General features: G+C 45.0%; 1 protein-coding gene across 8 annotated transcripts in view; it reads left to right on the top strand.

The window, feature by feature from the left end:
- The window catches only part of GMIP (GEM interacting protein), a 93,002-nt gene that overhangs the window by 42,727 nt on the left and 26,027 nt on the right, over positions 1-24,248 (top strand). For 5 of the 8 annotated variants that reach the window (XM_088662763.1, XM_035101744.3, XM_035101737.3 and 2 more), the window contains 11 exons: positions 1,358-1,451; positions 4,945-5,020; positions 6,265-6,328; positions 7,954-8,079; positions 8,713-8,777; positions 10,033-10,143; positions 11,032-11,112; positions 12,316-12,492; positions 14,375-14,512; positions 21,175-21,365; positions 23,834-23,961. In XM_088662763.1, the coding sequence (XP_088518889.1) occupies positions 1,358-1,451; positions 4,945-5,020; positions 6,265-6,328; positions 7,954-8,079; positions 8,713-8,777; positions 10,033-10,143; positions 11,032-11,112; positions 12,316-12,492; positions 14,375-14,512; positions 21,175-21,365; positions 23,834-23,961 (1,251 nt within the window). Of the gene's footprint in view, positions 1-884; positions 919-1,357; positions 1,452-1,486; positions 1,612-4,944; positions 5,021-6,264; positions 6,329-7,953; positions 8,080-8,712; positions 8,778-10,032; positions 10,144-11,031; positions 11,113-12,315; positions 12,493-14,374; positions 14,513-21,174; positions 21,366-23,833; positions 23,962-24,248 lie in introns of those variants that run through there. The other 3 variants (XM_088662768.1, XM_088662767.1, XM_088662766.1) reach the window with 2 other exon arrangements.

The following is a 24,248-nucleotide window of genomic DNA, read 5'->3' as shown; positions in this document are numbered from 1 at the left end:
ACCTTTCCCAGGGAAACCCACTCTTTAGCTCCAAATCAGAACAAGTGGCAATCCACAGTTGCTGTTCACTCCGATTGAGCACTAAAGAGTAGTTTTCCCTGGGGGGAAGTGTGGGGAAGCCCTGAAATTCTGTTAGGCCACTGCCAGCCAGGGCTTATCCACACTTACCTTATGCCCCGCTCTTTCTAGGCACAGGTCTGCACTTTAAAGCTCCATGTCCAAGTGCCCCATTTTTTGCTCCAAAGCTTTCCCTGCGAAAAGCGGCTCTTTAAAGCTGACTCAGAGCAAACAGCAATTTGTAGAGTGCCATTTCTCTGACTGAGCTTTAAAGCTCCTTGAACAAAATGTGACTTGCTTTTCTGTGAAGATACTTTTCTTTCTCCTCCTGTAAATATCCTTCCAACACAACAACACTGATTTCTCTTACCCTTTATCATATTCTCAACTAGCTAGCCCCACCCCCATCAATTGCATGGATTCAGAATATGATGTTACTAGCAGTGGGACCCTTCCAGTATTGCTTTTGTCATTGGGGGGATGACAGACACAATTTTTAAAGAGAAGTCGCAGTTGGTTATTGGTCTGTGGTACAAGCCTGGCAACTTTTCAGTTTACATGACAATTGCTGGATCTTATCAGGTCAGATGCTGCGTCGACCAACAGTTCTGCCACTCTCTCCTATGCTTACAGCCTTTCTTTAAGTTTTACTTTTCACAATGCTGTATGTTTGTTTATTCATTTATATTTTCATCCTCCATGTTCTGTTTTTAAAAATGCAAATATGTTTAAAAGAGTTGCAAAACTGCTCACGGGACTGATGCGTTGGTGATGTCATGTGTGCTACCCAATTAGTGCTGTCAGTGTCCCCCCCCTTTTTTTCTTTTTAAGGAAAAAGGCAGACACCATGAAGTTGTTACAGTAAGTGCCACACTTCTAACTTTTTTGGGGGGGGGGAAGAAGCTGCCCGTACTGCATACCCTTGAGTAGCCTCCTTGAGTAGTAGCCTCCAGAAGAAAAGGACTGAGTGCTGTGACAAGCCAGATCTTCATGCAAACTAGCATCACTCCCCCCCCCCCCCGGGGAGCAAAATGCATATTTCTATTAAGGAGGGTTTCAAGCCAGCTCTACAAATCTTGTGCCTGTCTTTATTTCAGTTTGAGCATTCATGACTAAGCCCAATAAGATTTTGAGCACATCCATATTGTTAATTATTCAAATAGTTTACAATAGATTTTAGCTTGAAAGGAAGACAAGACTGCTGTGTAATTTTGCATGATGACAAGGGCCAGAATTAGATATGCATGGCTAGATTCTATCTTAGGCCTCACGGGGATTTCTCTTTTATCCTCCTTTCTAGATCTCAACAGCCAAGGGAAAGGGACTGAAAACAAGAAACGCTTCAGTGAGATTTTCCGGAGTCTGGATGCCATAGAAATTTCAATTGGAAATTCGTATGTATCCAAGATCGGTTTCATAGCAATCCTCCTAACACAGTGCTCACCACCCCCACTCAATTGATCCATACTGTTGTGTACATGGGACAGAACTGAAGGAGAAAGACCAAGGCAGACGGGCCATGAGCATCTCCATCAACTGGGGCTGCTGAAAAACGTACGACGGCAACCATGAAAATGGCTTAGAATTGTCAGAACAATATTTCTACTAACCCGTCCAGGTTGTTATGCTTTTCGCCAGAACTGGAGGGTGCAAAGCTAGAAGAAATAACCCAGCCGAATCCTTCTTGCTATTAGCCTGGTTCATTTATTTATTTAACAAAATTTATATACTGCTTAAATGTAAAAGAAAACCTCTAAGCACTTTTCAAATAATATAAAACATAATATAATATAAATAATATAAAACATACATTAAAATTGTCAATAAAAATCAGTGTAATAATAATAATAATAATAATAATAATAATAATATATTATTTATACCCCACCCATCTGACCGGGTTCCCCCAGCCACTCTGGGCGGTTTCCAACAAAATATTAAAATACAGAAATCCATCAAACATTAAAAGCTTCCCTTAAGGGCTGCCTTAAGATGCTTTCCAGGTGGCGCTGTGGGTTAAACCACTGAGCCTAGGGCTTGCTGATCAGAAGGTCGGCGGTTCGAATCCCTGTGACGGGGTGAGCTCCCGTTGCTTGGTCCCAGCTCCTGCCAACCTAGCAGTTCGAAAGCACGTTAAAATGCAAGTAGATAAATAGGAGCCGCTACAGCGGGAAGGTAAACGGCGTTTCCATGTGCTGCTCTGGTTTGCCAGAAGCGGCTTTGTCATGCTGGCCACATGACCTGGAAGCTGTACGCTGGCTCCCTCGGCCAATAATGCGAGATGAGCGCGCAACCCCAGAGTCGGTCACAACTGGACCTAATGGTCAGGGGTCCCTTTACCTTTTTAAAGGTCTGGTAATTGTTATTCTCTTTGACCTCTGATGGGAGGGCATTCCACAGGGTGGGTGCCACTACCGAGAAGGCCCTCTGCCTGGTTCCCTGTAACTTGGCTTCTCGTAGTGAGGGAACCACCAGAAGGCCCTCGGCGCTGGACCTCAGTGTCCGGGCAGAACGATGGGGGAGGAGACGCTCCTTCAGGAAGGTAACCGTTTTGGTCTGACGTAGTCAAAACAAAATTTAAAAAATCTTTCCAGTAGCACCTTAGAGACCAACTAAGTTTGTGATTGGTAACATGCAATAAAAGCAAACCTAATAAAATCAACAGTTAAAAGTATACATTCTAAGCTAACTATTGGTTAGCTTAGAATGGTATCTGAAGAAGTGTGCATGCACACGAAAGCTGATACCAATCACAAACTTAGTTGGTCTCTAAGGTGCTACTGGAAGGATTTTTAAAATTTTGTTTTGTCTACGTCAGACCAACACGGTTACCTTCCTGTAACTACCGGTATGGGTTAAAATACCCATCAACTTTACATGTCTGGGTAGGCTTGCCCAAACGGAAAGGTTTTTAGCAGGTGCTGGAAAAAAGACAGGGAAGGAGCCTGCCTCAAGTCAATGGGCAGGGCGTTCTGGGGTTTAGGAGCTGTGACACCAACATATGGGTTCCTTACAAACGCAGAACAGCTATTATGGCACACCTGCAACAGTGCAAGTTGGGCAGATCCAGATGGCTGACTGGGCTAAGGGGATCCTTCAAGCAAACTGATTGGCCCCAAGGTGTAGCAGACATGGACTGTACTTTATGATATTTTTGTTTTGTTTCTTTTTTAAAGTTTGAGGTGCGGGTGCCTCCGTGGCTAGGGGTGCCTTTTACCAGCTTGGTTGGTAAGACAGCTGTGGCCATTCTTGGACTGGGATAACTTGACCATGTACTGGTAACCTCGTGGTTGGACTACTACGGTGCACTCCATGGGGCTGCCCTTGGGGTTTGTCGACAGGCTGCAGCCACTGCAGAATGCGGGAGCAAACCACCGGCAGCCTAGAACACGCTGCTTGGGGGATTTGTTCTGGCTGCCAAGCTGCTGCCAGTCCAAGTTCAAGGTGTAGGTATGAAGATATCAACCCCTCCCTAGCTCAGGACCAGGGAGCTTGAGAGACCACCTTATATCTCACCCAGCCGATCACTGCAGTGTGCAGGAGAATTTATCCTTTCAGTTCCAAAGGTTTCCAAAGTTTTCTCTGCGGTAACTCTGGGCAGGGCTTTTTGTGTGGCTGCCCCTGCTCTGTGGAATAGCATTCCTGTTGAGATGCTCAATGTCGACAGGCAGGGCCGTCTTAAGCATGCCTGGCGCCCTGGCACGGCGGATCCCTCCGGTGGCCCCCCCCCCGTTTCCAGCCTGGCCGCCCCCTGTTGCAACGCCCCTGCGCGTGGCGGAGGCGGCCCCAGGCCCGTGCACCTCCGGAGAGCGGCCTGAACAGCTGAGAGGCGCGCCTAGGGCAGCGGCGCCCCTGGTGGCCTGGTGCCCCGCGCCACCGGACCTGGGCCTAGAGACGGCCCTGTTGACAGGTGCCAATAGCCCCACTTTCCAGAAACAAACTGAGGCTTTATAGGCTTTTCCAGCTGTCTAAATAGGATTTTGCTTTGCATGTCTATTTGGTATGGTGTTAGTTTTGTTTTAAACACAACTGCTGGTATCCCCACCCACCCCAGCAACTGTTTATTGCTGTTTCCATTGTACATTGTCTTGAGGTAACTATAGAAACTAATTGATTAATGAAGATGATGACGATAGATAATTCTGCAGACATCAGGAGTAATTTACTGTGGGAACAAATCAAAGGAATGCAGTTTCAATGGGAGCAGGATCAACTAAAATTGTTCTGTGGAAATGCAAGCAGCCCCCCACAGTTGTTGCTACTGCTGGGTTTGCTTGACCTTGGGTTCAAGCAAACCTGGGCGGGGGGAGAAAAATCAAGGTTTCTGGAGTTTCGTGCAACTTTTCTCTCTATCAAATCAGCTTGTCTGACAAGCTACTTTTGTTTATATGGTCATAGCTTTAGGGAATAGTTTCATTTCTTGGTATGCTGCCACTGCAGATCTTGGAAGGAAGGCTTTCAAACTGATGAACAAGCAGCAATGGAGGACTGCTTCATGTTGCCTGAAGGCAAATACCTGTGTTTTTGCCATCATTTGTGCATATAAGCAGGGAGCCACAATGGATTATGACTCCCTATTGAAAGCACATATTTTGTACATTTTACCAGAAAAAATGAATTTGAGCACATCTTGCTCAGTCAGGGTGGCCCCAAATACTCTGGTTCTTGGGGTGGAAAAATCCAAATGCTACCATTCTCCCAGATAAGAATCTAATAAGAAATAAGGGAGGATTTGCCACTCAGTAATGGCACCCCAAATCTACCACTCAAGGCAGCTACACCATTCCGTATAATGTTCCAGCCCATATTGTGTTGTCTGGTTCTGGTGGAGAACCTTTAATTCTGCCGTGTATGTAATATTACCTGTTGGCTCTTTCTAATTTGCAGGGCGGTTGATATGTTCATTGATGATGCTAATGACAATGATAGTGGAATCTCAAACCTACAGATGGAAAAACTACAGGTATGTTGAAATGTGAGCCTGACACTGGAGTGAAAAACTATTAGTGCATTTGTGAAAAGCTACTTTGTTTCAACAGTTCAAAAGTAACCAAATCCCTTCCTTTGCGTGATAAACTCCCCCTAAAGTCTATTCCCACAAAACTAGCAAGATATCTGTCTGCACGCCATGCTGGGGTAGCCAACACAGTGCCTGTGGGTGCGGTGGCCCCATTGAGAACGTCCTCTGGTGCCCACAAATGACCCACACACCACTCACTGTCCCTTGCATTAACAGGGGGGGGGGAAGGGGGCTGGCTGCCTTTCTTCCACTTGAAAAGTCCTGCAGAGCTGGAGGAGGAAGTTGGAAGACTCTCCCCTTCTTCTGCTTCTTTTCTGCTGCATGTGCTTTTCAAAGCTCAGACCAGCACTTAAGCTGAAAGCAGGAGAAAGGGAAGCTTCTGGGAGCTTGTGGGGAGGGGCTAGGGGAGAAAGTGGTCAAAAAAGAGAAAATGTAATTGGAGAGAGTGGAAGGAAGAGAATGGGCAGTGTACGTGTGCAAAGATTCAGCAAAACAGATCCACTGGAAATAGCATATTTTTTAAAAAAGTTTTCTCCTCCTTCCCAAATTACCATTAAATCACAAATCATATCTGTCTCACTGACAAGACTGCAAAAATCACAGATCCTGTACTTTGGTCTAGTGCTGCCATGGTGTAAAATTGTGGATCCACGGAACAGATCCTTTTGGATCCTCAAATACTGAGCAATTAGCTGAATATCACTTTTTAGCTCAAAGGGTGTGAAAGGCACCTGAGATATTTCAGGTACTGCAGGATATTTCAGCTCTCTTTTGTGAGGTGTTGGGTTTTATCACTTGCCTCCTACCATCTGGGTGGGTGAGTCTGAGGTGCGGGTGCTCAGTCTGCTACTTTCATGGATCTCATGCCCTTTAGCAAAATGAAGGGCTCGTTCACACTGCCACATGCCCCATTCCTATAAAGCACAAGCGGGTTTCCCACTTGCTCTTTAGTGCTCAATTGGAGCCAATGCCCACCTGGAGAAAACCCGGCTGACCTTGTTCTGATTCAGTGTGAAGAATGGGGTTCCTCGCAAGAAAGCAATGGGGTAAACAGAGGAGCCCTAAAGCACTGCAGGTGTGTTAAACAAACCAAATGAAGCTTTAAAATGGGGGGGGGCTGCGCATTTGGGGGTTATTCACCCATTTAAAAGCATTCTCAAAAATGTTATCATCTCTTTGTTTCACAGACAGATGAAGCTTTCTATAAATGTGAAGGAAGTTCGGAAGCAGGAGAACCAGGGAACATGTCAGGTAACAGGCAAGGGAGGTTAAACAAAAGTGGCCAAATTCAGTTTGGATTGCCACTGTCATTTTACATCTGCTGCTAGGCTTGAGGACTCTTGTAAATTTTTGGCATCATGAATGGCAGGATATCCAGGACAGACAAAAGAAAGTCCTTCTTCACAAAATGCACAATTAATTTATGGATTTCACTAGCACACAATGTGGTGATAGCCAGTAGCTTGGATGGCTTTAAAAGGGGATCTGATGGAGGGGGTGTCAATTAAATGGTGGTTTTTTTTAAATTACAAAAGCCCACCCCCGGTTATATTTTCACTAAACAGCATGGCTACCCACAGCCTGTTGTGAGGAAACACTTTCTTTGGTTGCTTCCCCCATCCCTACTTTCCCCTGGAAGGGGGAGGAGAATGCTGGCCCTCCCTTTTCCCTTTCTCTAGTTTCAGAACTGTTTAGGGACAGTTTAATGGCTGAATGGTGGCAACACAAGGGTGACCTTCCTGGGAGGCATGTGATTATGTAAGTCAGCCCCCTCCTCAGCATACCCTTGGAAGAACTCGCTTAGGTTTTGTGATTTTTCCACCCTAAATGACAGGTTCCTACTCACTGATTCATGGGATCAAAGTCAAGTTTAAGCGTTACTGTATTAAAAAGGGAGTCAAAGAGAGAAGTGCTCTGGAATTAAGAGTGATCACTATTAAGTATGTACACACTCTTAAAAGCCAGACATTCAATGTGATGTCTCACACAGGTGGGGTCCTTTGCCCTCCTACAGGAGAACCAAGTTGCCAGGAAGAAAAAGGAAACTGTAGGTTGGAGAACTGAGCCAGGATTAGTCCCAGAACAGTAACCCAGACAGATGACAAGAAGGGCACATCCAAAGGATGAGTCATTGGGGGATTGGGGCTCCTTAAGGTTGAAAATCCCTCCCAATGTTGCTGGACACCTACAAATAAGATTTTATACCCCTGTCATTCTTTCCAGAGGTTCCTGTGATTTTGTCTGTTGTTTCTGGAGCACCTTCTCTGTTTTGGTTGGCATCAAAATACCAACCCATATTTCACCACCCCACTTAACTTGGATCATTTTTTTTCTGAGGGAAATCCAATAAGTAAAACAAGAACAACAAACCTGTTGCCAATGACCCCTTTAGTGATATCTGAATAACCTATTTACAATATTAGGGCTGCGTCTGGAAGCGCCCAAAGAGACGAAGGTAGCAGCACTGCAAGTGAACTAGAGAAAGGCTTGTCTGGCTCAGGAGCAAGGCATCAGGAAGGGGGAAGACATGGAGCAGGTGCTGCAAAACACACACACACACACACACACACACACACACACACGGGGCACTATGTTACAATGGCAGTGCATGTTACAAGGAAGGCCTGAAAAAGCCAATCACCAATCAGCGGAGGGGGGGGGGTAGAGTAAAGCAAGAGGCTGGTAAAGATGCTTGGTCTCCTGGAAGCCAATGGGCAGAGCGGCCAGACACCAAGTCTGGCTTTGACTGATGACCTGAGTCCTGACCAATGGAGACTTGTTGGCCTCCTCACGCTGCTGAGTGCTGGTGGTCAGTCAGCCACAGGGACTTCTTCTGCAGCTACTACTTCCTGAAACCTGCAAATTAATTTTCTCAGCTGAAGAGGCCGACGAGATGCTGATCAAGTGCACTGGTGGTGTGGAAGCAGCCCTAGGCTATGCCAAGATGTGGTGCAAATACGTCAAGGAACTCTTGACCTGGGTTGACAAACGCCTGAATTACGGTGAGGCTGGTTTTGCATTATCCATGACCTAAACAGGCCAGCAGACCCTCCAAACTCTCCCCTAACACAGACTCTTTTAAATTAAAGCTAAGCCACCCAGGTGATATATTTCCACATTAGGCAGTCATAAAAAAATGTCCCCACAAGCAACTCTGGCCAAAACAGCAGCAGAATATGACATTAGAATGGGTACACAGTGTTGCGACATACAGAGCCCCACAGGAAGCATTTGAGAATGAAGCTGGATTTTCAGTAAGGCTTTATTCAGTTGCAGCCTTGCAGCATTGGAAAGCAGTCTTGGTACATTAAGGATACACCAGATACAAGTGGAATTACATTCAGGGAGAAGCCATCACCTCTTCACCAACCAAGTGGAGACAGCCATGCGTCTTGATGCTAGCTGGCAAGGGATCAAGTAGGCAACGCCCCAGGATGCTTAGTCATGCTGAATCAATGTTTAACTCCTTGATACCCACAACACTCCAACACACACACTTCTTTCCACGAACCTTGCCACAAGGTAGGAGCAGCTTTCCAAAATCCCATGTTTTTGTGGCTACATAGAAAGAAGCTTTCTGCTCCTACTATATGTTTTCTTTGGGAATTCAGTCTACTGTTGTTTCCTGTTCATAGAAACTGAGTTTGCAAAGAACATCCTGAAGATCGCTGATGCTGGCAGGAGTGCCATTTTCCCACAGGTATTGTTTCCTGCTTGCTCCCTTCTGGGACTTCATTTCACAGGTTGTGTGAAATGGTTTCGCTATTGCCCTACGTTGTCTGATCTGTAGGGTCTTTGCTAGTCTCTCCCATGCAGAGCTTGTGTGTGTGTGTGTGTGTGTGTGTGTGTGTGTGTGTGTGTGTACCCACACACCCTCAACCACATTTACAGGTACCATTTTTCCAGTATGTATGAATTTACCCACCAGCCCATGCAAGGGCAGGTGTTCCAGGTGCCACTTCCAAGAATGCAGCACCCAGAGGCAACCGTTATTTTCTGGTATTATGTTCTCATAAGCTAGTTAATGGAAATGGCACACTTGAAAGCTAGCCTCTCTACTTGGCAGAGCAAAATGAACTCTTATGGGAATTACACCATGCTATTAGCATTAATTTCATGTCTCTTTCATTCCTGCAGCTCTGAGAAGCAAGCAGCACCCTCTGTATGTCAGGGGTGGGCAACCTGGTCCCCCCAGGTGTCACTGGATTGCGACTCCCACCTTCCTTAACCATTGGCCATGCTGGGGGGGGGAGGGGATGAGAGTTGGAGCCCAACAACATCTGGAGCACCACACAGTTCCATGTCCCTGTTCTATGATGTACACTCAAACCTCTGTTCTCAAATGACTCCGTTTTTGAATGTTTTGGCTCCTGAATGCCAAAGACCTGGAAGTAACTGAAATTGTATTGAGGCTTCTGCTTTCAATTTTCGGTTGTCGGACCTTTCAGAAGTCGAATGGTCTTCCAGAATGGATTACATTTGACAATTGAGGTTTGACTGTATCGTAGTGCCATGGCACCGGCTTCTAATATGGCTGGGCTAAGTTGCAGCTAGAACTCCTGAAGCTCGATTCTCTGCTTCCTCCTTTAACCAGGCAGAAGGGTTGTTGCTGAAAACCACTTCTGTGGGGCAGAAGCTCCTTCTGGTGGCTGTAATGTAAATATGCAACCTGTTTTGTGGATTGGCTCTGGTGCTTCAAAAGTCTCGAAAGCCAGTTGCAGTGCTGATGTGGACACTCTGATCCGTGGGGTGAGCTGTTCACATATGCTGTGGCTACTGCATTGAGCCAGCAAATGAAAGTGGCAGAGCAGTGCCACATATGTGAGATAGGAGGTCTTATTTCATCGCTGTGCTGATAGGGAGACTGAGCATTCCCTGTAAGCTAGGATTTGAACCCAAACATCCAAGACTCTCACTCCTAGAACCCATTGGCTCTGTGTTCTTTGTCTTTTCAGATTTGCATGCCCTTACAGACTCTGTACACCATGACCATGGAGCATGACATCAGGGCAGGGAACTTGGCCATAGAGACGGCTGGGATTTTGCAAATGAAGGAATACTATCAGGTACAGTGTTTCTCAGCTTAGATGAGACACCATTTTACAAAAGGCAGCAACTAAAATATCTCTTGGGCTTGCAATCCATCCTACTGATTTGTCCAGGTCCCTTGATCACTCATGGTGTCTCCTGGATGCCATAGATTTGTAAATAATGAAACTGACTGCTGGAGATCTCACTTGAGAGCAGTACATGTGAAAAGGATCTAGGAGTCTTGGTAGACCACAGACTTGACATGAGTCAGCAGTGTGATGCAGCAGCTAAAAAAGCCAATGCAATTCTGGGCTGCATCAATAGGAGTATAGCATCTAGATCAAGGGAAGTAATAGTACCACTGTATTCTGCTCTGGTCAGACCTCACCTGGAGTACTGTGTCCAGTTCTGGGCACCACAGTTCAAGAAGGATACTGACAAGCTGGAACGTGTCCAGAGGAGGGCAACCAAAATGGTCAAAGGCCTGGAAACGATGCCTTATGAGGAATGGCTTAGGGAGCTGCGTATGTTTAGCCTGGAGAAGAGAAGGTTGAGGGGTGATATGATAGCCATGTTCAAATATATCAAAGGATGTCATATAGAGGAGGGAGAAAGATTCTTTTCTGCTGCTCCAGAGAAGCGGACACGGAGCAATGGATTCAAACTTCAAGAAAGAAGATTCCACCTAAACATTAGGAAGAACTTCCTGACAGTAAGAGCTGTTCGGCAGTGGAATTTGCTACCAAGGAGTGTGGTGGAGTCTCCTTCTTTGGAGGTCTTTAAGCAGAGGCTTGACAGGCATATGTCAGGAATGCTTTGATGGTGTTTCCTGCTTGGCAGGGGGTTGGACTGGATGGCCCTTGTGGTCTCTTCCAACTCTATGATTCTCTGATTCACTTCCTGCACCCCAACTTGCCTTGCAGCCTCTTTGGGCGAAGAGGAATGAAATTGAGAAATGGCGGAAGGAATTCAAAGATCAGTGGCAGAAGGAGCAGAAAAGGATGGTAAGAGCAGATCTAGGAAAGGATCGTGGTGGTGGGGGAGGGAAGAAGCTGCAATCACTGGGAGGGTCCCCTGTCAGGTGGGCGTGGGCCATGCAGTATTTCTCAGCTGGTTCCTGGGCAATGCATTCTGGGATTGATATGAAAGGGGAAGCTTGGGGAAGGACTAGGACAGGCATAGGCAAACTCAGCCCTCCAGATGTTTTGGGACTACAACTCCCATCATCCCTGATCACTGGTCCTGTTAGCTAGGGATGATGGGAGTTGTAGTCCCAAAACATCTGGAGGGCCAAGTTTGCCTATGCCTGGACTAGGAGCTTGTCCCAGGGCTTCCATGCAAGTTCACACAATCCCTGTAACCCCTGTGCTCAAAGAAAGAAAGTCTCACCAACACTTTCAAGTCTTCTTATCTGTCATCCCATACCCTCCAATATTTCTCCAATGGAAAAGGAGACCTCACCCCAACTAAATTGGTCAAAATGTATAAAAGGGTATCTAAAATGTGTTAGAAAGGCAAAGAAGCAGAGGGGACATTTATACACATGTGGTAGGGATGTAAGAAAGCTAAGGAATATTGGGGAAAGATATACACAGAAATTTAAATTATTATTATTATTTTTTTGCTAAAGTTGACATTTCAAAAAACCCAGAGATGTTCCTTTTGGGTATAATAGAGGTTGAGATACCTAGGAATGTATTAAATCTTTTTCTTTATGCAACTCCTGCAGCCAGAATAGCCTATGTACAAATGTGGAAGGACAAAACAGTCCAACAAAAGAGGTTTGGCAGAATAAGTTAATAGAATATGTGGTGTTAGCAATGTTGACTGCAAAGATAAGAAGCCAGGATGAACATACCATAACAGAGAAGTAGGAAAACTTTGGAGAATATTTAAAGAATTATAACAGTTACATAAATATCCAAGTAGGAATAGATATATGAACAGCAGCTAAATCATTTAAAAGGGATAGAAAGATATGTAGCACAACTAAGAGTAAAAAGGAACCCATGGAGGGGTGTGTGGGGAAGTCGAATAATGTAGAAGAATATTGTGAAAGCATTGCAATTTGGATTTGGCACTTTAATCAGGAAGGAAAGAAAAGCTGCCTAGATGCCCCCTAATGCAGGTCTGAGCTTCTAAATGAAAAAATGACCCAGAGCCACAGCTGGTCAGACATGCCCTTGTAACTCCTCCTTCAATTGCAGAATGATTCCAGGTCCTCGATGCAGAAGTCGCGGCTCCACTACCTCCAGCGCTGCGAGGATTTGGAGAAAGCCAAAGTGCTAAGTGCCAGAGCAGAAGAAGAATGGCAGAACACTGCAGGCAGCGGCACCAAGCAACTGGAGAAACGGCGGCGATGTCGTGATGAGCTGCAGTCCAAGGTATCGGTCTGAGATCCTAAAGCCTAGGCAGTTGGTCATTTGCAATCTGGGGTCTAGTTCAGACCTTGGATTTTTGAATTCAGATCCTCCCAGCGAAGAGCCTGTAAATGTGTGGCAAAGACTCAGATGCCACAGGTGAGTTGGGAAACAGAGCCAATGACACGTTTTTGTGGGTGTGGAGGATGCCTGCTTGGGAGACCAAATGACAGCAAAGCAATTCACACAGAAAGGATGATGGCCTATTGGTCTGGGAACCCCTGGTAAGACAGGGTGGGTTATAAATCATGTATTAGTTGGTTAAAATCTCTATCATCTTTGGTATGTTTGTAGTCATAGCCTTTTATTTACTAAACTCTTATGGTTGTCCTTATTCATTTAATGCTCCTAACCCTTCTTTTAGGTTCTTTTGGATTTTTATAGTCTTTTACATATACCTTCTGTTTTAATAACTTTAGACCTCCAAAATGTTTTATAGTCAAAACCAGGCTCAGGGCTGCTGACATGATTGTACTCTCCCCTACGCCTATGACCGTAATAAAGAGTTTTGTTCTCAAAGCCTAGAAGGCCCTTCAGAATACGCCAGTATTTTATTGTATTCTTTTACTAAGTGCTGTCCATGGAGGCGCAGGTCAATTCTGTGTCCAGGGCAGCTGTCTATCAGCTCCATCTGGTACGCAGGCTGAGACCCTACCTGCCCGCAGACTGTCTCACCAGAGTATTGCATGCTCTAGTTATCTCCTGCTTGGACTACTGCAATGCGCTCTACCTTTGAAGGTGATTTGAAAACTACAACTAATCCAGAATGTGGCAGCTAGAATGGTGACTGGGAGCAGCTACCAGGACCATATAACACAGGTCCTAAAGGATCTAGATGGGCTCCCAGTACAACAACAACAACAACAACAACAACAACAACAACAACAACAACAACAACAAATTATTTATACCCTGTCCATCTGACTGGGTTTCCCCAGCCACTTTGGGTGGCTATTTACATGTGCAGACTTTATATTATTCACTAGGTAACACATTTCAATGGAAAAGTCAACTCAGAAGATATACAGGTCCCTCTCACAATAAGAAATGCAGTTTCAGTCCAGAATAATTTTGTTTTTCCTTTCCTCTGAAGAGGAGTTTCCAAGCACAATTCAGATGGGCAGTGTACAAATAACAAAATTATTATTAATAAAAAAATTCCTTCCAGCAGCACCATAGAGACCAACTACGGTAAGTTTGTTATTGGTATGAGTTTTCGTGTGCATGCACACTTCTTCAGATACACTCTGAAGAGTGTATCATACCAATGACAAACTTAGTTGGTCTCTAAGGTGCTGCTGGAAGGATTTTTTTTATTTTGTTTTGACTATGTCAGACCAACACGGCAACCTACCTGTAACTAAAATTAATAATAATAATAATAATAATAATAATAATAATAATAATAATAATTTTGCTTGAGGATTTCAGCTTGTGTGTAACCAAAAACTTATTTTCTGGCTGCTCTCTTCAAACTGTTATCAACTACCTCCCTGACTAACCTCTCTCAAGAGCCTCTCTAATGTTGAAGGAAATGTGGGGTTTGCCCAGTGACTTTGAAACTCCAAAGGAAATTAACAAAGGGATCAGAGGAAGGCTGCCACAAATGGGGTCCTTTTTCTATGTGACAATGAACCTCAAACTAAAACTGCATGTATGATTTCAGCTTAGTTTTAAAGTAAATTTTACAAAATTTATTTTGGGTGCGTGATTTGGCTCTTGTGGTGGAGGTATCCACATAGGGCACTTCCTCAGGTACCCTCAGAAATGTGTAAGTACCCCCTTCTTGCATCTCCAAGTCAGCGCTTTCCATTCCTTCCCTCAGTTTATATTTCACTGCCCACAGGTACAGGAACTGGAAGTTGTCTATCGAAGCTGCGTCTATGATGCTAACATCCACCGGCAAGAACTGGAGAAAGTAAGGGAGAGAATCGTCTCCCACATCCGCAAACTTGTGTACCAAGGAGATGAGGTGCTGAGGCGGGTAAGTCGTGATCTGTGCTGAGGGAATATCCCTGGCCCTTTCCTACTCTTCTCCAGGTGCAAAGACAGAAGTGACTTAAGGAGGCCTCACCCCAAACATAATTAATTACCTACCATTTAAGGGAGGCAGGAAACTTGAGCACAGGAAGGTCTAGGAATATAAGAAGGCAGCGATTTCCATTTGTCAGAACTGTTTCCATTCTGCTGCAGTTCAGTTTCCGTTAAATACTATGCTGCTTGTCTTGCTGTCCACTACTTAACGTAAATCTATGGTGCAACTGCATTTGGAATGCTGTGTACAGTTCTGCTCTGTCGAGTTGGAAGAAGCTCAGAAAGGGGCAATAAAAATTATCAAGGGGAGGGAGCAACTCCCCTTTGTGAAAAGGTTGTGGCAGTTGAGCCTTTTTGACTCAGAGAAAAGACAAGTAAGAGATGACATGACAGAAGTTTATAAAATTATGCATGGTGTCACAGATGGGTGTTGGCTACTCCCAAGTAAGCGCTCCACACATCGTCTGGATTTTTATTGTGCATTCTATATACAGTGCTGAGATGTCTCAAATCATGTCTGCTCTGCATGGGGCAGAAGCCCGCAATGGCGTCTGGCGGGCTCTGACCCAGCCTTTAAGACTGGTCCCCAAAACGCCCCTCCTACCAGCGCTACGGATCCCCATTGTGTCAAACCTTTCTCCTTAGGCGCCGTTGATTCCTTTCCCCTCCTTGCCACCCTCTGTTGAAGCTGGCTCAGCCCCTTCTTCTCTGCTTCCCAACTGCAGTTGCGGCTCCAGGATCCTGCTAGAGCCCTGGAACCTCCTTCCTGCCTTGATGCTCTCTGTCCCGTCTTGCCAGTATGTGCGTGTCGGGAGAGCGGTCTGCTTCCTGCCAATCCTCTCTCTGACACATGGGATAGAGAAAGTGGAGAGAGAAAAGTTTTTCTCCCTCTCTCATAACACTAGAACTCATCAACAGCTAATGAAACTGAATATTGGATGATTCAGGACAGACAAAAGAAAGTCCTTGTTCACACAGCACAGAGTTAAACTATGGAACTCCCTCCGCATGAACAAGGACTTTCTTTTGTCCCCCCCCCCCACAGGAGGGAGTGTTGGCCACCAACTTGGATGACTTTAAAAGAGGATTAGACAAATTCATGGATGGCAAGGCTTCAATGGTTACCAGCCACACTGACAATGTTCCTCCTCCCCTGTCAGAAGTCGTCTGCCTCAGAAGGCCTGTTGCTGGGGATCACAGACGCTGAATAAGATGGACCATTGGCCTGATCCAGCAGGCTGATCTTACATTATTACTATTACTATTACTATTACCCTATCCTTCGGCCTAAGGTCCCAGGGCAGGTCACAGCAGTTAAAACACAATACAGTGGTCCCTCGGGTTACAAATGCTTTGGGTTACAAATGCTTCAGGTTACAGACTCCTCTAACCCGGAAGTAGTACCTCGGGGTAAGAACTTTGCTTCAGGATGAGAACAGAAATTGTGCTCTGGCAGCAGCCGGAGGCCCCTTTAGCTAAAGTGGTACCTCAGGTTAAGAATAGTTCCAGGTTAAGAACAGACCTCTGGAACGAATTAAGTTCTTAACCAGAGGTAAAGGTAAAGGTAAAGATACCTCTGACTGTTAGGTCCAGTCGCTCTATAAGCCGAGGGAGCTGGCATTTGTCCGCAGACAGCTTCCAAGTCATGTGGCCAGCATGACTAAGCCGCTTCTGGCGGACCAGAGCAGCACACGGAAACGCCGTTTACCTTCCTGCCAGAGCAGCACCTATATATCCAAAATGGCAGCAGCGCTACTTCCGGTCTGCTACTTCCGGTCCAATCCCTTATTTCTCGGACAGGAACTTGGCAGGTATGATTACGGAGGTGATTGGTACATTCTTTTTTTCTTCTCAATGCCTACAATTGTTTTTCTACGCCAAGCCTCATTAAGAAACCTAATTTTTTTTGAAAAGTACAGATTGACTCCTATTTATAATTGAGTATTCAATTGCACAGCTTTACTTAGACTTGAAAGACTTGACGATAAAGATAAAAGGGGGGGAGATAAAGATAAAAGAAGAAACAAGATGGTGTTTGTTAATATGATGCAGCACAGAAAAATGAGAGTTCCTCCCTTTTTTGAGGGAAGTGGGAGATGTTTGTTGGCTGACTTTATAGTGACTTGAGACAATAATCTGGGATAACATACAGTGCATCTGTTTTTTAAATAATAATAATAATATATTTATTGATTTTTTATAATAACAAAACATAAAAAACAGATAACATACAATATACAAAAAATAAAAAACATAATACATAACAATACACAACTACAAAAACAATTAAATTTTCACTCAATCTTATATTCCATATCTTTATCGACTTCCTCCTTTCCCTCCCATCTACGTTTCTATATATCACTTACTTAAAGGTAAAGGGGCCCCTGACCATCAGGTCCGGTCGTGTCCGACTCTGGGGTTGCGGCGCTCATCTCGCTCTATAGGCCGAGGGAGCCGGCGTTTGTCCGCTTCTGGCGAACCAGAGCAGCACATGGAAATGCCATTTACCTTCCCGCCAGAGCGGTCCCTATTTATCTACTTGCACTTTGATGTGCTTTTGAACTGCTAGGTGGGCAGGAGCTGGGACTGAGCAATGGGAGCTCACCCCGTTGCAGGGATTTGAACCGCCGACCTTCTGATCAGCAAGCCCTAGGCTCAGTGGTTTAACCCACAGCGCCACCTGGGTCCCTCCAATCACTTACTTAGCACTTTCTATCTCTCAATACCAATCTTTTTCATAATTATCTAATTTAAATAATACTCTTAATCCCTTCTCAATCGATAATTTCCAAATTCTCAATATAATTTTAATCTTAAGAGCATATTAACATCATATCATATAACTAAATCTTAACACATAATACATTTATCTATCTTACTTCTGCAACCTCCTTTTACTTCCAAATCCTTTATTAGATATTACTAATCTTATAATTCTTCTCTAAATAAACTTTAAATTTCTTCCAATCTTCTTCCACTGATTCTTCTCCCTGGTCCCGGAGTCTCCCAGTCAGCTCGGACAGTTCCATGAATTCTCTCAGCTTCATCTGCCAGTCGTCCACCGTAGGTATATCTTCAGTTCCTTGCTAATACAATTCTAGCTGCTGTTGTGGCATACAGAAAAAAAGTAATGACTTTCTTAGGTATTTCCTCTCTTGTTATTCCAAATAAAAAAGCTTCTGGTTTCTTAATAAACGTGATTTTAAACACTTTCTTCAGCTCATTATAAATCTTATCCCAGAAGCTCTTTACTTGGGGACATGTCCACCACATATGGTAAAAGGTTCCTTCCACTTTCTTACATTTCCAACATTTGTTGTCTTGTTTATGGTAAATCTTAGCCAGCTTTACTGGTGTAAGATACCATCTGTACATCATCTTCATCATGTTCTCTTTTAACACATTACAAGCAGTAAGCTTCATATTCTTCTTCCACAACCTTTCCCAATCTTCTATCATTATATTATGTCCTACATCTTTTGCCCACTCAATCATAACCGATTTTGTCTGTTCATCTTTAGTATGCCACTCCAACAACAAATTATACATCCTTGAAAGGTTCTTAATTTTTGGTTCTAATAATTCTGTTTCCAATTTTGACTTTTCAATTTGAAAACCATTTTTTATCCAACTTATACATTTCATTTATTTGATGGTACTGCAACCAATCATTCAAATGACCCTTCAACTGTTCATATGTTTTTAACCTAAATTGCTCTTTCTCTTCCAACAATAATTCCTTGTACGTCAGCCACCTGGTCTCCATATTTAACTTTTTATTTACTTTAGCCTCTAAAGGCGAAATCCACCTGGCTTTGAAACTTTGGAGGGCTCTAATCAACATCGTAATCATAATCAAACTGAATTTCATATCTTCCCATAGTTCTTATTTCTCTTTCTCTTTCTGTTGTCATCCTTCTTAATTCACAGCCTCTGAGTTTTCCCCCACAAGCGAGTTAAGACAAACAATAATATGCTTCTGTGTGGATTTTATATAGTTCACAGTATCTCATCACACGCTGGTATTCTGCCAAATCATTCCAAAGGTCTTTTCACAACAAGCAGACGCTCCTGCCATCTAACGCCATCTTCGCACCGATGAATCTAGGCGTCCGCTCACTAATTTTCCAAACCTGTTGCATCAATATAGTTTTTCCAGGGGGGATTTATCACATTAGACTGGAGGTACAAATATTAAAGCATATTAAGGGCCCTCCCTAACTTGTACTTTTGCAACTCGGTTGGTTTCCAAGATGGCGAATTTCCAATTTCAGCTGCGTCATTGTTAATAAGATATGATTTCAGTTTTTATCCCAAGTCCAGCAATTAAGAGAGATCTGTATCTGTCTGTTGTTAGCGAAATAGAGAAGTCTTTGATCCTAATTCCAAGCGAGGCGCAAATCAAAGTCTTATGTTGTATTTTCATTTCCACACAGTATATACTTTTAAAGCCATAATATTTTAATGGATGTCAAAAATTCCAACTTTCCCTTCTCACTTGCTATAGATATTAAAAAGGATCTTCTGATGGGGTTTTGTTAGGTAGATATTAAGGCACGGTAATAATAATAATAATAATAATAATAATAGTCTCACCCCACCATTGGTTCCGTTCACATACCAGTCTGTCTTTGATGTTCCAATAATCTTTCCTCAACTGTCTTCCTCAGTGGCTGGGCTGTTTAGCAGATTAAATCCTCCCTCCTCGTCCAAAGCATGTCCAAAACTTAAAACTAATTATTCATCTTAAGTAATGGAACTTGATGCGCTGTGGGGATAGCATCCAGGAGAGTGGCCATCTCGGGTGCTTTCCATCCAGTGCCCCCCAGCCCCTCCTTCCTTCTGAATTTGGAACTGGGTTGAGTGGACACCTGCAGATGAGACTACATCTTCCCTCCTCCGGGAAGAATTTGGGAGGCTGCTTTACTCCTGTCAGGGGGACTCCCTACAGGGAGCCTCCCCCCATCATCCTGACCCGCACTTCACCCAGCAACAGCACAAGCAGCGGGTCAGGAGGAGGGAATGAGGAATGGAGTGGTTTGGAGAGAGGGCTCAGGGATGTGTTTGAGCCCTGGCAACGCCATGGAGAACAGAGTGTGCAGGAAGGGCTCAGAGTCGTGTCAGAGCCCTCGCACTGCTCTGGTCGAGGGTCAGCGGATGAGGAATGTCAGCAAGCAAGAGGGGAAACCTCTCCTTCCAGCGCCCAAATTTAGGCGCGCGCCCACACTCAGGGTTAAGGAGCGGCCTTTTGGGGTGCCCAGGCTTTTATGCTGGCCGAAAAGCAGACGGCAGCCATTGCTGTGTTCTGAATTGGACAAGGCGATCATGTTCTCTGTTATCTCTGCACTGTAAATAGTATGCACAATAAAACTCTTAAAGACAGTGCGGACTGTAGTGTCTTTACTCGAGAGTAGCCGCAACAATCTCCTGACAACTCCCATAACAGCCTCTAATTAGCCCTTGATAGTCGGAGCGATGGCATGTTTGGCCATCTTCTGTCACGCCTCAAGCATTTGGGTTTCAGTCTCCTTTAGTCTTCTTTTGCTAGTTGCCACAGCCAAGCCCTAAAGATGAGGAAGAGTTTAGAGGGGAGGACTTTGGGGACTCGCTGGGGAGAAGTGGTGGTGGAGAACAGAAGACAGGGAACAGCACCCAGGGAAAGAATTAGATTGAAGTAGAAAGAGAGACCATGGAAGCTGTGCTGTATGGTGTCTGGACCATCTCCTGAGTTGCAAGGGGAAAGGCTTCTTGGCTGGGCATTCAAAAGAGATGTGGGCAGAAGTTGGGCTGCCTAGGAGTTGTGGGGATATGGAGATGGAGATGGTGGATGGATTCAACCTCCTTCCACTTGTTGGCCTATTCATGTGTGTGTGTGTGTGTGTGACAACCGTCATCATACATGGGGCCAGAATCCAGGACTGGTGCCATGGGCACTTGCTGAGGGTGCATGTCTTCAGGAGGGCTCACTGCCCTTGGATGCCTGTGGCTGTTGGAGAGCAGCCGCTGGAAACAGCGACGCCTTCCCAGCAACACCAGGGACTCAGAAGAAGCTTGCTGGTGGGGAGGAGGCACAGCTATGGCAGCCTGGCAGCTTCAAAACACCACTGAGTGACTGAAGTGAGGTGAGAGAAAAGGAGGAATGTAAATGACACGTGTGGATTCAGCAGATGAAAAACAAAGTTAAAAGCAGGTGAACAGGAAAAGCAGGAGACAAACACAGAGCTGAGGAACAGAGCCCACATCTTCCTTTCCTCTAATATCATTCATCTTGCTTGTTGTAAGAATCTGATTTTGAGCCCTAACAGCTGACAGCAGAGCTCAGAAGCAAAAAAGAGTGAAACCGGCCTGGAATAACCATAAACTTCATCAGCAGGAGAAGTGGTGCCATAATTGTGGCAGCCAATAGAAAGGTGCCTTTGGTCCTTCTCCAGGACTGCAGTTTTCAGCTAACTTTACATTACATTTAAATTTCCTTTTTATGAAAACTGCAATATCTAGATTTAGGGTTCTTTTTAAAATAGTTATTAATCAATTAACTGTTTAGGAGAATTTAGGAGCAACCCCTGTTCTGACAAAAAATCATTTATGGTGATATTTTGTTTCCCTAAGGTCACCTTGAGGATGTTCATGTTCCAGAAAGCCCAAGCAGAGCGAATCCCCGCAGGATACCAGAACTTGACTGAGGTCTGCAAGCCCTACAGGATTGGGGCAAAGTACCTGGAGTTCATTCAGAATCTGCAAAAAAACGAACTTCCGATGGAGGTGTACAAATTTGAGGAGTATATATCCTCAGGCCAGAGGTAAGGAAGCACATTTCTTACTCCTCCTCCACACCTCAAGCAACGTAAGGCCTGCCTCAGGCCTGACCCACAACTCTGGTTTCCTCTAATGCTGCAGACTTTGGATGTCACACCTACACATGTATACAAAACAGAATTCCTTTGGGGCTAAAAAAAAAAGCTATCCATGGGAGCACAAGATGCAGAAAGATGTCCACAGGTTTAGGATATGCCAAAGATGCACGAGAAAGACTGCCAAATCTTTACTATTGGCACAAGGTCAATACTATGTCATATAGTTAGTACTGTGGGGAAAATCTTACTACAATACAGCCTACTTTATCTATTGCATTATTCCCCCCCCCCAGCCATCTCTGGAGAGGGGATAAATAAGATAAAATGTCCAAGCAAAGAAATTAAGTTGCTTCAACATGGATTTGCTATTGACCTTTCACAGAGCCTGAGAGCAGAACTACATGTTGTGAGGAAAACAGATTCAGCCGATTCTCCTTTGCAAAGGCCACCCCAGGCCATTTTAAAAATCATGTTGCCCCTAGCCAGAGCCCAGAACCCTGAGGCAAGTCAGTCCAGCAGAGTGAATTGAAACATGTCAAGCAAGAGTTTTTAAACTTTCTGCCCCAGAGGCAGGCCTGAAAGCTCTGGCTGTCCCCCCTCATAAATTGGTGGTGCGGGGAGGGGGGGGGAGCCCATCCTAAAGTGGTGGAGATGGAGGCAGAGTTCAGCATAATCAGCTGGCAATTGCTGACAGCATTTTCTGCTGATAGCACTTTTTAGAAATTCTTGGCCACAGCAATTTTATCATGGCAAGGAGTTTCATACTTCAATTTTCCTCAAGCGAAGTACAGATATTGGCCCTGGAGGCAAGGTAACTCAGTCACAGGGGTTTAAAGCGGAGAAGTCTTTTTGTTTTGTTTTTACGTTTTTCTTTTTTACGTTTTCCCTGCCCCCTCTGTGATTTCTTCTCCTTTCACACTTCTTATCTCTGATGAACTACTAGTGTTTTTCATCCCTTCTCCCTGCTTCTAATATGTTCACTTATTCCTCCTATAAATGTCATTTTTATTCCCATGTTATTGTTGCTGTTGTTATTTTTAAAATTAACCTTTTATCTCTTATTCTAATTTCCTTCAGCCCTCCTTCCTCTGGCCTTTTCCTTCCTTCTCTCCTCTCCCTCCTTTGCTCAGTTTGTGGCGAGTCATTGGTGCTGGCACCCATCCAACCCCAAGTGAAGAGGCGCTGAGCTGAAAGGGAGACCTACCTGAAAGTGGACTGAGGCCCACTGGTGGCCAGTGGTCATAGCTGCCAAGTCTCCTGCTGAAAAATGCAGGATCAGCAGCGGCGCGGCAGCGGAAGTTCTTTCTACACATGCCCAGACATGCGTAGAAGCGACTTCCAGTGCTGCGCTACCCATGTCTGGGCACCGAAAATTGGGCTGCACCAGGACCCAAAATGGAGCCTCCCTGGCAGCTAGGAAATCCAGGGGATTTATGGGATTTTCCCCAATCCGGGCTGCCAGCGGGAAATGGTTTAAATACAAGGGTTTCCCGCAAAAAATGGGAGACTTGGCAGCTATGTCAATGGTCCACTGTCTGGGAAATGGTGATGTCAAAGACAGCTTGATAAAGTAGGCATAGGCTGTAGGCGAATCCATTTCATTTGTTGAAGGTGATGCATGACCCAGAGCCAGCTTTTTGTAATGGTTAGTGATTCATTTAGGGTGGTCTTCATTTAGGGTGGTCATAGCCCAGGGCAGTGGCAGAGGAAGGGGGTGCAGGGGGTGCGGACCACCCCGGGTGTCATCGGGGGGTGACAAAATGACAAAAATATTAGTTAAAACATTTTTTTAAAAAAAATTGGGCTCATGAAACTTTTTAGTTCAGTCAACAAACGTAACAAAACACAACTGGCACTGGGCGCCAGACCGTGCTTAAGCCACGCGTCTCTCCTGGGAATGACATGGTGGCTTGAGAGCCTGCAGGCTCGGCGCTGCCTGAAACAGCAGTGTGGGGCTTGCGTCTGCCCACCGCCTCTTCCTACAGCTGAGGGGGAGGCAGCGGAGAGGCTCCACACAGCGCCCCCCCCCGCCCCCAGAACGCTGCTGGCCCAGGACAATAACTTATGAGACAAGAGCTGCGTCCACACCAGGCACTGAGTATGAAATCACCATGCCTTGTTCACGGATATCTTAGAATTGTCCACAAAAAGCTGTCCTCCATTTGCAATCTGCCTATGGTTTGCCAGTACATCTTCCATCTTTTTTCTTACTGCACATAGTCTGGCTTCTTGGAGAATGGTGGAGAGATTGAAGTGTTCTCCTATTGGTTTCTCTGTCTTGTGATTGTGACCTGACATTATACCTAAGAGTCTTAGAATTAAGAACCCTCTACAATCCAGTACCTACCTGTAACATTAAATGTTTGCACCCTTTGAGAAAACTGAAGTGCATGACAGATGCGTTGCTTGCTCAGGTCACCCCCCACTAATGCCAGAAGAAAGAATGCTTCACACGATACTCGTATCTCATCATCTGCAGCTGACCTCAGCAGCCCCTCAGAAGATGCCTCTGGAAAGCCATCTTCCTCAAGCAGTGAGCAAAGTATGTTTACATTAAAGTCAATTTTCTGCCTTATTGTCCTTCAGTTTTATAGTTCTTGCTATGGCACAGCTAGATCAGTGAATGGTTCTCACAGGGCTGGAGTGGAGAGAAGGGCCAAGGAAAGACAACCCAGTCCAGAACCCAGCACCAGCCTGTGTGGTGGGGCCAGCCTGTCCACACTGGAAGAGGTTGGGCCTGCCTTCCTGCAGAGCCAGTTCAAGGCTCCTGTCCGTGCATCTGCATGCCCTGGCCTCACTCTGTCCAGGGATCCACAGCACCACAAGTGC

The sequence above is a fragment of the Zootoca vivipara genome, chromosome 2 (genome assembly GCF_965207765.1).
Source record: "Zootoca vivipara chromosome 2, rZooViv2.hap1.1, whole genome shotgun sequence".
Taxonomy (NCBI): Eukaryota; Metazoa; Chordata; class Lepidosauria; order Squamata; family Lacertidae; genus Zootoca; species Zootoca vivipara.
Note: the sequence above shows the minus strand (reverse complement) of the source record. Positions and strands in the feature narration are given on the sequence as shown.